General features: G+C 37.8%; 1 protein-coding gene across 1 annotated transcript in view; it reads right to left on the reverse strand.

Annotated features, from left to right (window-relative positions):
• opcml (opioid binding protein/cell adhesion molecule-like) overlaps positions 1–12,503 on the reverse strand; it is a 160,940-nt gene that overhangs the window by 39,398 nt on the left and 109,039 nt on the right. The window contains exon 3 of the mRNA XM_046410194.1: positions 4,726–4,851. Within this exon, the coding sequence (XP_046266150.1) occupies positions 4,726–4,851 (126 nt within the window). The remainder of the gene's footprint in view (positions 1–4,725; positions 4,852–12,503) is intronic.

Raw genomic sequence — 12,503 nt, forward strand, 5'->3', positions numbered from 1 at the left:
TTTTAGTGTCTAAACTTTCAAATTGTTGCTTGAAGCATCTGTGCACCTGTCACAGATACCAAGTTTTCTTTCTTAGATTTTGCACAAGTAATTGCTTTAGGCAACGATATAGAAAAAAAGAAATCTACTATCTACTCTATCAGCATATGCTACAACATGGAACATGGAAAAATGTACAGCCTCCAATTTTGAGGTCAGATCCGTGAGACTGGGATGGTGTGAAAAAATACATTCAAACTTCAAAAATAGAAGTTCATAAATTATGTTTTGCTCTCTGTTGTTCATGTTTTGGGTCAGTTTGTTATGAGTTATTAGTGACAATGTATAATTTCATGGTGAAAGGCTGTATTCTGATTGAATGAGATTTTTGAGAAAGATTTTGAGAAATAGATATAATAGAACTCAATTCTAACTCATTTGAAAGCCTTATTCTTATCCTTTCACACCCAACTTTGAAAACTTTGAAACTTTGAAAATTAAAAATTTTAATTGTTACAGTATACCATGCTCAATTTTTATCTGAATATTACAGACTTCATCAACTTCATCAAGTTTTTATCAAGTTTAGTCCTTATAACAAATGAAGTAATTATTGTGGGTGATTTTAATGTGAACAATGACAACAATAGCCTCTGTATGGCATTTATCTCTCTATTAGATTCGATCAGCTTCCGTCAGTGTGTACATAAGCCCACTTACTGTTTTAATCACACTCTCAACCTTGTTCTGATGTTAGGTATTGAAATTGAACATTTAATAGTCTTCCACAAAATTCTATTTCATCTGACCATTGTTTAGCAACTTTTGAATTTCTATGACCTGACTACATGCTACAAGAAATAAAATTCCTACACTAGAGGTCTATATAATAGTGCTGTGGCTAAATTTCAGGAAGGAATTCCAATGGCATTTACTTCAGTACCATATCTCAGTATAACCGAACACTCCAATGCTAAGGAAGAGTCTCGTGCTAACTGTAGCCCCTCTCAAACTGATCTTTTTGTTGACAATGCTGCAAGCCCACTGAGAACAACACTCAACTCTATTGCCATGGAGATGGAACCATGGTATAACTCTGAGGTCCGCAAATTAAAGAAAAACGCACAAAAACTTGAAAGGAAACAGCATTCCACCAAACTGGAAGGATCTTGCTTGATCTGGCAAGATAAATCATATAGGAGGGCACCACGGAATGCTAGAGCAGCCTATTACTCAGCACTTACTGAGGAAAATAAGAACAACCCCAGGTTTCTTTTCAGCAGCCAGTAGCCAGGCTGACAGAGATAATGCCATCAAGCCTTGTTTTCCTGTAATCCTCAGTAGTAATGACTTTATGAAACACAGGAGCCTAAGAAACAGCTGTAGGACCAGATAATTATCTAGACTGCTTTTCACCTATTGACCATCACCAACTACACTCTTTGATCTTTGCATCTAAATTGACAATATGCCTCTTCCACCCCATCCCAACTAAGTTCCTCAAAGAAGTTCTACTCTAACTTAGCAGTTCTCTGCTAGATGTGATAAATCTGTCTCTATTAACAGGCTGTATATCTCAGTCCTCCATAAAAAGGCTACTCTTGTTCCAGAGGTTTTGGGCAACTACAGACCAATATCTAACCCTCTCTCTCTCAGATTCTTGAGAAAACAGTTGTCAAGCAAGTAGTAATAGTTTATTTGAGACGGCATAGCTTCTGCTTGCATCAGATGAGGGTCTGGTCTCTATACTCGCATTCTTAGACCTTAGCGCTACATTCGACACCATAGACCACTAAATTTTATCACACAGACTGGAACACTTAATTGGCATTAAAGGAACTTCACTCAGTTTGTTCCTGTTAATGATGAATCCTCCATACACACAAAAGTAAGTCACAGTTCCTTAAGGTTCTGTGCTTGGACCAGTACTCTTCACCCTATATGTACTCCCTGTTTGTGATATTATTGGGAAACACTCCATAAATTTCATTGTATTATCCAGACAACATGCAATTATACTTATCAATGAAAGCAGATGAAGCCAATCAACTAACCAAACTTTAGGCATGTCTTAAAGACATGGGGCCACTGCCAGGGACAAGCACAGACTGCAGCGTGCTGTGCGCTCTGCTGAGAAGGTGATCGGCTGCAGCCTTCCATCTCTCCGAGACCTGTACATCTCCAGGACTCTGAGGCGTACAGACTCTTTGAGAAACTCCCTTCAGGCAGGAGGTTACGGTCCATTCGTACCAAAACCTCACGCCACAACAACAGCTTCTTTCCCTCTGCTGTTGGACTGTTGAACACCAACTGACTAACATGCTGCCCTGCACTTTAGTTACTTCAGTACAGGCAGTGATTTACGCTCATGTCATTATCCACCTGCTGACCATTTGCACTGTTTACCTCAGCTACTTGCACTACACTTCCACCCTGCACTACCTCACCTTTGGACTACCATATTTATTTTATTTTACTTATTTTATTTTGTTTTACCTTATTCTATTTTATTCTACTATTATATGTTACTCTTTCTTACGTTCTATATTTGCACCAATCACCAAGACAAATTGCTAGTAATGTGAAATCTCTTCACTTACAATGGCAATAAATACGATTCTGATTCTGATCTGATTCTGATTCTAAAAACCCGGATGATTTGCAAATTTTTTTTTTAAGCTCAGACAAAACTGAAATTATTGTGCTGGGTCCTAAAAATCTTAGAAACAAATTATCTAATGAAATTACTACCCTAGATGGCATTACCTTGGCCTTTAGTCCCACTGTAATGAGGCTGGCAGTTATCTTTGATCAGGATATGTCCCTTAACTCACACATAGCACAAATTTTAAGAACTGCCTTCTGTCACCTACGCAACATTGCAGAAAATTAGGCACAATTTCAGTCAGGGAGGCAGACATTCTCTCTACATTTAAGAGTAGACTTAATATTTTCTTTTTTGATAAAGCTTATAGATAGAACCCGTCTGGGCTGCTATAGGCTTAGACTGCTGGGGGCATTCCCATGATGCACTGAGCTTCTCTCTCCTCTCCTAACTCTTCTTCTGAACATACTCATGTCCGATTAATGCATGGCACTAATTTGACTTCTTCCCTGGAGTCTTTGTGCTTTCTCATCTCATAGGTTCCCATGGATTGTGGCTGGACCTTCTGCTGTGGTCCTGCTTAATGACAACTGTGATTATTATCATTTAGTCAAATTTCTACATTGTTATCATTGTCATTATTATTATTAGTTTTATTATTGTTATTATTATTATTATTGTTATCATTGTTACTACTAATACCACTCCTACTATTATCATTGTTACTATTATTTTTTACTTTGTTGTACTTTGTTGTTATTGCCGCTATGCATCTCTGTGTGGCACCTTTCTGCCACTCTCTCCCTCTCTCTTTCTTTTTCACAACCCAACCAGTCAAGGCAGATGGCCACCCTTCTAGAACTGGGTTCTGCTCCAAGGTTTCTGTCTTTGGAAAGAAAGTTCGTCCTCACCACTTCCTCCAAATGCTTGCTCATGGGGAAATGTTGGGTCTCTCTGTACTAAAAACTAAATTAAAGAGCTTGGTTTAGACCTGCTCTAATTGGAAAGTGTTATGAGATAACTTTTGCTGTGATTTGGCACTATATAAATAAACTAATTTGAACTGAACTGAATTGAAATGTATTAAGTGTTTTAGTGGTCAACCAGGGGGTGTTATACCCATGGGGTCTGAGTATGCATTCAGTGTAAATGGCATCTTCTGGCTGGTGAATTTGTATCAGTCATTAAAGTAATTCCTTTCAAAAGTAATTACAATTCACACTTCATGCAAATAGTTTGTGGGGAGATAATGATAGTAAATACTGGGGAACCAGTAAATTTAGAGAGAGAAATATTGTACATCGCTGAAGTGATGGAGGGCCACTGTGCTATGAAAACCAAACTCTGCTGACTGTAGATAATGGATAGTGAGAGAGGAACAGCTGGGCTGTAAGCATTCATGTCTTGTTGGAGGCTGAACATCTGATCCTATAGAAAAGCGGTGCATGACTCACACTGCTGAATGTTCATTGGGAAGCAAGAGGTTGACACAATTAGAACACAGAACACACACGCGCAGAGCTTCTTTCCACTCCATCAGGCTGTTAGGTGCCAGCACAACCAAACCTACCAAACCATCTGAGGTCTCCAGCCAAACCATGGTTTTCTGCAGTTGTGTTCTGTCATGCCTCAGGTGCGTGCGGCTCAAGAGGCTGAAGCTTGGCATCATTCATCATTAATATTCACATGGTGATGTTAACACAAAAGCTACAGAGTTGATATCACACTGAAGGTAAATGGCTGAGGCTGCTCGTAGGCGAATATTCATGTGAAGCAAGAGTTGGAGGTGTGTGTTGTGTGGGAACGTTGACATCAGGCCGTGTGTGTAGGAGGTAATTCAGCCACCTTTACACTGAGGTAATGCTGCTACAGCTTTGCATGACACATTTGTTTTGTGAAAGAAAACATTCTGAAAAAGAATCTTATAACCTTATTACTTTGCATTAACATCTGATTTTGTACCTTCCCTACAGACCCATTGAAGACTGTAATCCTGTTTACTAACAGCACACAAAAATCTCCAGGTTCATATCAATCAAATATCAGAATTTCTAAATTGGTCATTTTACAGATTTAATCTAAAAGACAGTATCAAGACCAATGAACGAATGAATAAATAAATAATTAACCTTAGGGCTTACCTCGTGGTGAACGATGCTTCCATATGATGTTGGCCTCAGGTCGACCGACCGCCAGGCACATAAGATTGACGTTGCTGCCCTCATTCACTGTGATGTCCTTCGATATATTAGTGATCCTGGCGGGTACTGAGGGGAGAAAGAAAATCATGATTGATGTTTTTAGCTTAATTAATGACACATGAGCAAAGGGCTCGCTATTCGACGCATTCAGAGCAGTGATGAGGTGAAAAATAACCCCGGGTAAGGGACTCAATTAGCATGAAATTAGCTGACAAATTTGACAATTCTCTGGCGCAGTGTGGTGTTACACATGATTGATTTTCTTCATCATGTATCTTTGCCACACTGCTCATTAGACAAGCATCAGTCTGATTTGGAGTAAGACATAATTTCATCGTTATGAGTGGACCAGCTTGATCCGTGTGTGTGTGTGTGTCTAAGTGTGTATGTACCAGGGCTCTTGATTAAGCATACCTGGTGAAATCACAGCCTTAAATCAAGGGCCAAAAGTAATTCTTTGCGATTAAACTCAGTCACGGCAACTTGAACTTTCAGTTCATTAGTGTAATGGACAAGACAGACTTTAACTGAAGAAAAGTTACATATCCTTTTTCAATGTAATCTAATGTCATATTTCACTGTTATTTAAGAGCAGTGTTTGCCAAATTGTAATATACTACAATAGTTTACCAAAAAATGTAATATATTACATTTTACAAGTAAAAAAAAAGACAAAAAAAAAAAAAAAAATTCTGAATGTTACTGAATGTTACAGTTATAATTCTGCTTGGGATATTTTATTACTGCATGATTATGGTGCTGACAAGGCCAGTTTTGTGCAAAAGACAAATATTTCATGTTAGTCTGTGAGTTGACTGCAACCCTACCTTTCCATGATAAATAATAACTAAATGACACTGGGTTTGAATCTTTACTGGGACTTGAATTATTTCTCTGGAAATTTCCAAGCAGTTGCCATGGTTCCCAAGAGGACTAATGAGCTATTGTTGCTGTCAATTGGGCACATAACTTTGTAATTATGAACTTAAAGTTCTGGCTTCACTCCATGTGATTAATATGGCTTATTATTTATTAATCTGCTTTTTCAGTTTAAATTAAAAAAATGGATATCATAATGTGTGGTCTGTGGCACAGGATCAGAGCCGGACTGGCATCCCAGTGATCTTTAAATTTACTGATTCAATTAGCAAGCATGGCTAAAGTCAGCCTAGTTGGTTGATTTAGGACACTTTGTGTGCAGCCTGCTTTAAATGCCAACTAAAAACTAACTACTGATATGTAACTTACATTATAGTATATTTATAACCAGCTTCACATCAGTCAAACAAATGATGACCTTTTTTTATTATTATTAAATTAAGTATGCAATTGTGGTAATTAATTGTAACTACTGCATTATTTCTTCTCTGACGTTTACATGGATACAATGACAGACTGGTTTTACACAGCAATCTGGCTGTCTCCTCTGCGATTTTCTCTCTTTGTCTCTTCTATGATCAACAAGGCCAAGACAGCGTGGCTTTTCAACTATTTATTCCCTAAACATAGCCTGATCTGAAAATTGCAAATAAACACATCTTGGAAAAGATTCTAAAACTCCTACAATTCACCAAATGCATCCATCTGGAGCAGGAGAGCAGCTGATGTCTGCGGTTGCATGGTTAAAAAATGTAACTTTTATAAAGGCAGGTGCTGACAGTTGTTGTGTAGGAAGATTCCAACAGTGATGTTATATCACATGGTCACAGGGTCATTTAATAGGACCTTCAGAATATTTTTGAATAATGCAACGTAAGTATTGTTGTGTATTTTGTAGAACCAATTTCTAATATTGTTTATGACGCAAGGGAATCAGGACTCAGATGTTATAACTACTACACCTGGTGAAATATTTAACCACTTTTCGGAACATGGAGGCTGGCCCATACAACACTGCATCACATTTTTCCCACTGGAAGGGCACCATAGAGGGCAGTTTATTGTGTTTTATTTATTATCAAGGCATCTATGAGGGCAACCCCCACTTGGCCAATAATTGCCTTAGGACAACTGTAAAGCAATCCAATGGATTTTCTGCTAAATTGCATGGTGGCCAAATGCAGTGAAGAAGCTTGCCTGAAATTGTCTTCTGTTTATAGCAATCACACTAATGTCACATGACTAATGTGGTAATGATTAATTAAGGGTAAAATGCAACATGTAGTGCCTTTAAGAAGCCTTTAATAGGGAGGGGTGAAATGCGGTGGACTGAGGACGAACCACTTTCTCAGCCACATTGACCTCTGGCAGAGATGAATGAACAAGCATCTGTGTGTAGCGCAGGTGACGGGTCCTCCAGCTTGATAATGCCAGTGGCCAGGTGATTAAAAACACAGCTCCCCTGCCACCAGGGCTGCTGGTGAATGTGACTGGGGGCCCGGGGACACGTCACTCTTCATGTCGGCACAGCCAATGTGTTGAAGTGAGTAATTAATTAGAAAATGGAATCAAGAGGCTACCCGAAGAGGAAAAGGATGCTTTCTCTGGGTGTTTATTTAACGTCAGGATTTGACTGATGTGATTGTATTTCTTTATAAATATATATATTATTTTTTTTAAGTCGGCAGTCATTGTGCCAGTAAATGTGCTTCATTCACAATGCAAAAATACAACAATGTGTTCTTATCTGCACGGCACAAGATTGTATAGTAAGCACTGTTACAATACCATACATTGTTTTGTATGTTGTCTGTCAGAATATGAATTATACATTTATGGCAATTCTCCAGTCAGACAATGCAATGGTGTAATGTGTGGGGGAGATCTTTTAGCTCCAACTTTTCCTCATGAGAATGAGAAAAGATTTTTGAAAAGGGGGTGTGAAGGGTCACGACAATTGAAAACAAGATGCTTTCAAAGTAGGTTGTGCAACAACATACTGCTTCCTCCTGGGAGTCTTCTCTACCCACAGCTACTATTGAAGGATTCTGATACTTTTAGCTAAGTTTGCAGTAACAGAGTGCAGAAATACTTCTTTGGAGGTCTTACTTTCAAAACTAGAATGTAAAAATTCACATTTATGTACAGAGAAATGTACTTAAGCATAAACAAATAAAGTACTTGTTGGACACCCCCTATTGTGGTGTTAATAAACATGTATGCAGGCATTACTCATAAGACGATCATATGTATGTAAAATCATAGCTACGGAATAGCTACAGCTATCAAATAAATGTCATGAATGATCCAAGGGGTATGGTTGTGAAAATTCCCTATTTGTTGAAAGACTCGGGGAACTGGTTATTACACACTGAAAATTAACAGGAAAGGAATGAGGACCTAAGGCAAGATTTCACGGGGCACAAGGCTCTCTTTGCTTTACAATTCAAGTGTTTTGAACACTCAGAGGTGTTTACACAATCATATGTGTTGACTGTTGCTCCATTCTGGGATTTATTTTTCTAAGAAACGTTGGGGTATGTGGTTTATGGATTTATGTGTTGCACTTGCTGCAGCAGCTATAGTTTTTTTTTTTTTTGTATTAAAATATTAATGTTGGTCATTTTATTTAATTGTGTGTGTTTTGTTAGGTTATAAATGATTGAGTGGGTGAATGTTTTATTTCTGTTCTATGCATAGGCTACAAAGTGTCTGTCCATAGAACAGGAAATAATAGGATTTTTTATTGGATATAGAGCCAGGAGGTGAAGTTCACACCTGGTGTCAGTATGATTTCTGCTAATAAAGTTAGTGAGGTAAGAATGACAATATTTCCCTAAAAAATAAAGTATGTAAGTAGTTACAGTACTGCAAATGCAAATGCACTTACTGTGTGTGTGTGTGTGTGTGTGTGTGTGTGTGTGTGTGTGTGTGTGTGTGTGTGTGTGTTGTTGGTACAGAAAATATTGTGGTTTCCAAAGCAGTGGCCAAAATCAAAAATAAAATCACGGATTTAGGAATTTGGTGAGATAACAACAAGATTAAGACTATACCTCCTTGCTAGGGAGAGAAACCAAACAATTAGACAGATAAAACAAGTATTGGACAAACAGAACTTTAACCGGTGAGAGAATTCACATACATATCACCAAAATTAACAAACACTGTGAATGTCAACATCAAAAAGTTTATAGGACATTTTGCAAATGACACTGAATGTCTGGCCAACATTTCATGCCATTTCATCAACTGGTCATTGAGACAAATAGTCAGACTATAGCCAACATAAGAGCCACACTGCTAGCATGACTGGAAAAACTAAATGCTAAATACCATCCTCTGAGAAGTGACAGGAGCTGCTCCTTTTGGATATCTGAAGAAGCTGCTCCTTCACACTGAAAGAGTCTGTCTGAAATGGTGATTCAAATGACTTCATGATAGTTCCCTGTGGATATGCTCCAGGCATGTCCCACAGCAAGGTGACCCTGGGGCCGTCCCAGAACACACAGGAGGGATAAAATATCCCATCTGGTTTGGGAATGCCTTGGGGTTTCCAGGAAGAGCTGGAGAACATATGTTGGGAGACGGACTTTCGGTCCTTGGGCAAAAAAAAATTGAACTTCCTTCAATTTGTTTTAGTTCATATATCATCAAAACTAAACATTATATGCAATTGCATCTATTCTGTTTTTTATATATATTATATGTATTAGAAACAGTATTTTATATTTTATGTGCATCTTCTACAAGCTCCAGACTATTAAGGCTTTTGAAGCTTGCAATATTTAGTGGTCCTAACTTTCTTCAGTTTCCCATTATTACCATTGCCACCACACATTTCATGAAGCAACAAAGTGCCCCCCACCCCCCGCCACACACACACACACACACAAATATATATATATATATAGATATATATATATGTATATGTATATATATGAAACAGGCAGCTAAAATCAAATGAAAATGTGATTTGCATTAGATATGAATGAAAAGAATGTGATGAAAATCTTGACTCAGAATTGTTTTTGGCTGAACCTGAACCTTTGACATCTCCCAACATCAAAGCCTCTGCTCCTGTGCTAACATTCACCAAATCTATAACAGATGCTAACTCTTCTTTCCCAAGAAATTACTGTGCATCTGAAACATCAAAGGAATCGCTGTCAGTGAGTTTTTAAATCTGCCATCTCATCTCAGACAACAGAGATCCATGGCAGATATACTGGGAAACATTCAGTGTTCTTGTCAGTGGTTTTTGTTAATTCAGAGGCACACCCAACTCCAGGAGAAGGAACAAGATAGAGATCCAGATACTCCAGTCTGGAAAGTATGATAAAACACTTGGTGGGGCTGTTCATGCTTTGGTGAGGTGGAAATAAACTTAGCTTTCTCACTGGTTGGTAGAATTCACAAGCAGTGACACCTGTCTTCAAACTTGCAAGCTTTTTCAGTTCAAAGGCAGATTTTCATATGGGACCTATTGCATCTTACATTCCAGGATTCCAGTCCAAAATAATGATAGCAGCACTGAAGTGAAACCAAATTGCAGAGTATGATACACTGCATATACATATTACATTAGGATCAGCACAAGAAAATTGGCTGAGATAGCTGTGTCTTTAATTCCTTGTGTTTACAAGTCGAGATTTTGAGCCATTTTATTGAAGAACTGACATTTCCTGACTAATGCATTTTCAACCCGCAAGTATACAGTAAGTTTTGTCCTATACAATCAGCTGATATTAAATTGACCAGAAAATGGCAATATTTTTTGACAGATGCAGAGTATAACTACTGACAACATCACAGCAGAAGAGTCTTTCAGCATTTCCTTTCTTTGTGTTAGCATGTCAATTTCCAGCAGACATGCCAACACAGCTCACACACTCAAGTATCTGAAAGCATCTGAAAATGTGTCTGTCGGCAGACCTTGTGCATGCCATTTGAATCAGTATGCTGGAAACGGTCTTTACAAGAGGAAATTTAACATGAAAATCTACCACTGAGTGGATGGAAAAAAAAAATCACATTTCAGGTCAAGGAATGAATATTTTACCTTTGAATTAATAGAATTTTTTAAATTAATATGGTCTGTTTAGTTAGTTTCCTGTTTTATTTTGTAGTTTATTTTGTAGCTTTTCTCCTCTGGTGTCCTGGTTAGCTTTTAATTTCCTGTCTTTGTCTGTTTTCCCTGCTTTTTTTGATTGCTTGCTCCACCCCTATTAGTTTCACCAGTTTCTTAACTGACCCTTTATACATCTGTGTCTTCTTGTGTGTTTTATGGGTTTATCTATGTTCTCTGCATTGAGTTAGCTGCATTCTTTGTGTTGTATGTTTATGCTTGCCTTTTTTGATCTCTTTGTTTGGGCAGTAACTGCCTGGACTCCCAGCTACTTTGTTTGCCTTTGTTGGATTTTTTCTTTGTTTGGACTATTACTACCTGGACTCCCAGCCACCTTTAGTTTGTTTCTGTTCCCTTTTTGAGTTTCACTCATTTAAATCAATTAAAATGTTCGGCTTTCCCTCATGCCAATATCTGCACATTGGGTCCTCCTTTTGGTGACATTCTGAACAGTTAGAATCAACTTAACAGTTGAAATCAACTCATTGCTCACTGTTAAGTAAACAGCAGCGCAAATCTGTACCTTCATATCCATATTAGGGCTGTCAAAACGTTAATGCGTTAACGCATTAGGGCTGCAGAAGTCAATTCGCGTTAATAACCTCTTCATGCGCTACCACCAACAATTATTATTTTTTATTTTATCGTGCCTTAACGCAGTTTCTTTAGTGAGCAAGTGAGCAACGATTAGATAGCTAGTGAGCAATGGACTTTAAAAATAATTATTTTAATAAAAATAACTGTGCAATAAAATAATTGTTGGCATTAATTAATTATGGTATTAACGCATGCAATGTTTTGACAGCCCTAATCCATATCAATGGGCTTTTGGTAGTACCAGCTATGGAATGTGTTGTCCAGCACACAACTGACAGAAACCAGTGGAATAAAGATTGCACAGAAAATGAAAGTAAGATGAGATTCCATTAGTCTTGCCTGACTATATCCATTGACAAAATGTTCCTTACATTCCCCTATACATGTTTTCTGGTCAAGTTACTAAATGTAAGACGCCACACCCTTCAATTACACTACACTACAAACATTAAAATAGATTGCAGAAGTATACTTAAAATTATTGTTGATAGCCACAAAACTTTGAAGCTTCAAAACATAAAAGAAGTTAAAATCCTGCCAAGTAGAGGCATCCAAATGCTTCTGCATTTAGCTGCAGCAGCAGTGTAGACAACAAACAGCAGGACAAACAGACAGGATTTAGGACTGCAGGCAAATGAGACCAGTGAACACACCAGTGACAGTTATATCTGTAAGCAGAGGACAACAGAAGTAAAGAATGTTGTTTATCTGAAATGAATTATATTGGCATTGTATAAACAGGCCTATATATAAACATGTCAAATTACTTCACTTAAATGTTTCTTTGACAGTGCTGCACAGTGTGTTTCTGGATGCACTGAAAGACATGCTCGTATTCCCTTATGGTGTCTGTCAATCTAAAAGCTAACATGTATTTTAAAATTTCATCTACAAACTAATCATGACTTATATTGGTGACTGATAAAAGTAATATCAGGTTGATTTTACAGGGAACGGAGTGCATCATTTGATTCTCACACAGCACAGCTTATATTCACAACAGACCCAGTCAACCTGCAAATTAAATGACTGGCAGTGTAATATGAAAGTGCACTTTGGAAAGAGGGAGAGTAACCTCTATTGAGAGGTGTTTCTCATTTTGTCCTGTGTTCTTTCC

This window comes from Scatophagus argus, chromosome 14, assembly GCF_020382885.2.
Source record: "Scatophagus argus isolate fScaArg1 chromosome 14, fScaArg1.pri, whole genome shotgun sequence".
NCBI classification, from domain to species: Eukaryota; Metazoa; Chordata; class Actinopteri; family Scatophagidae; genus Scatophagus; species Scatophagus argus.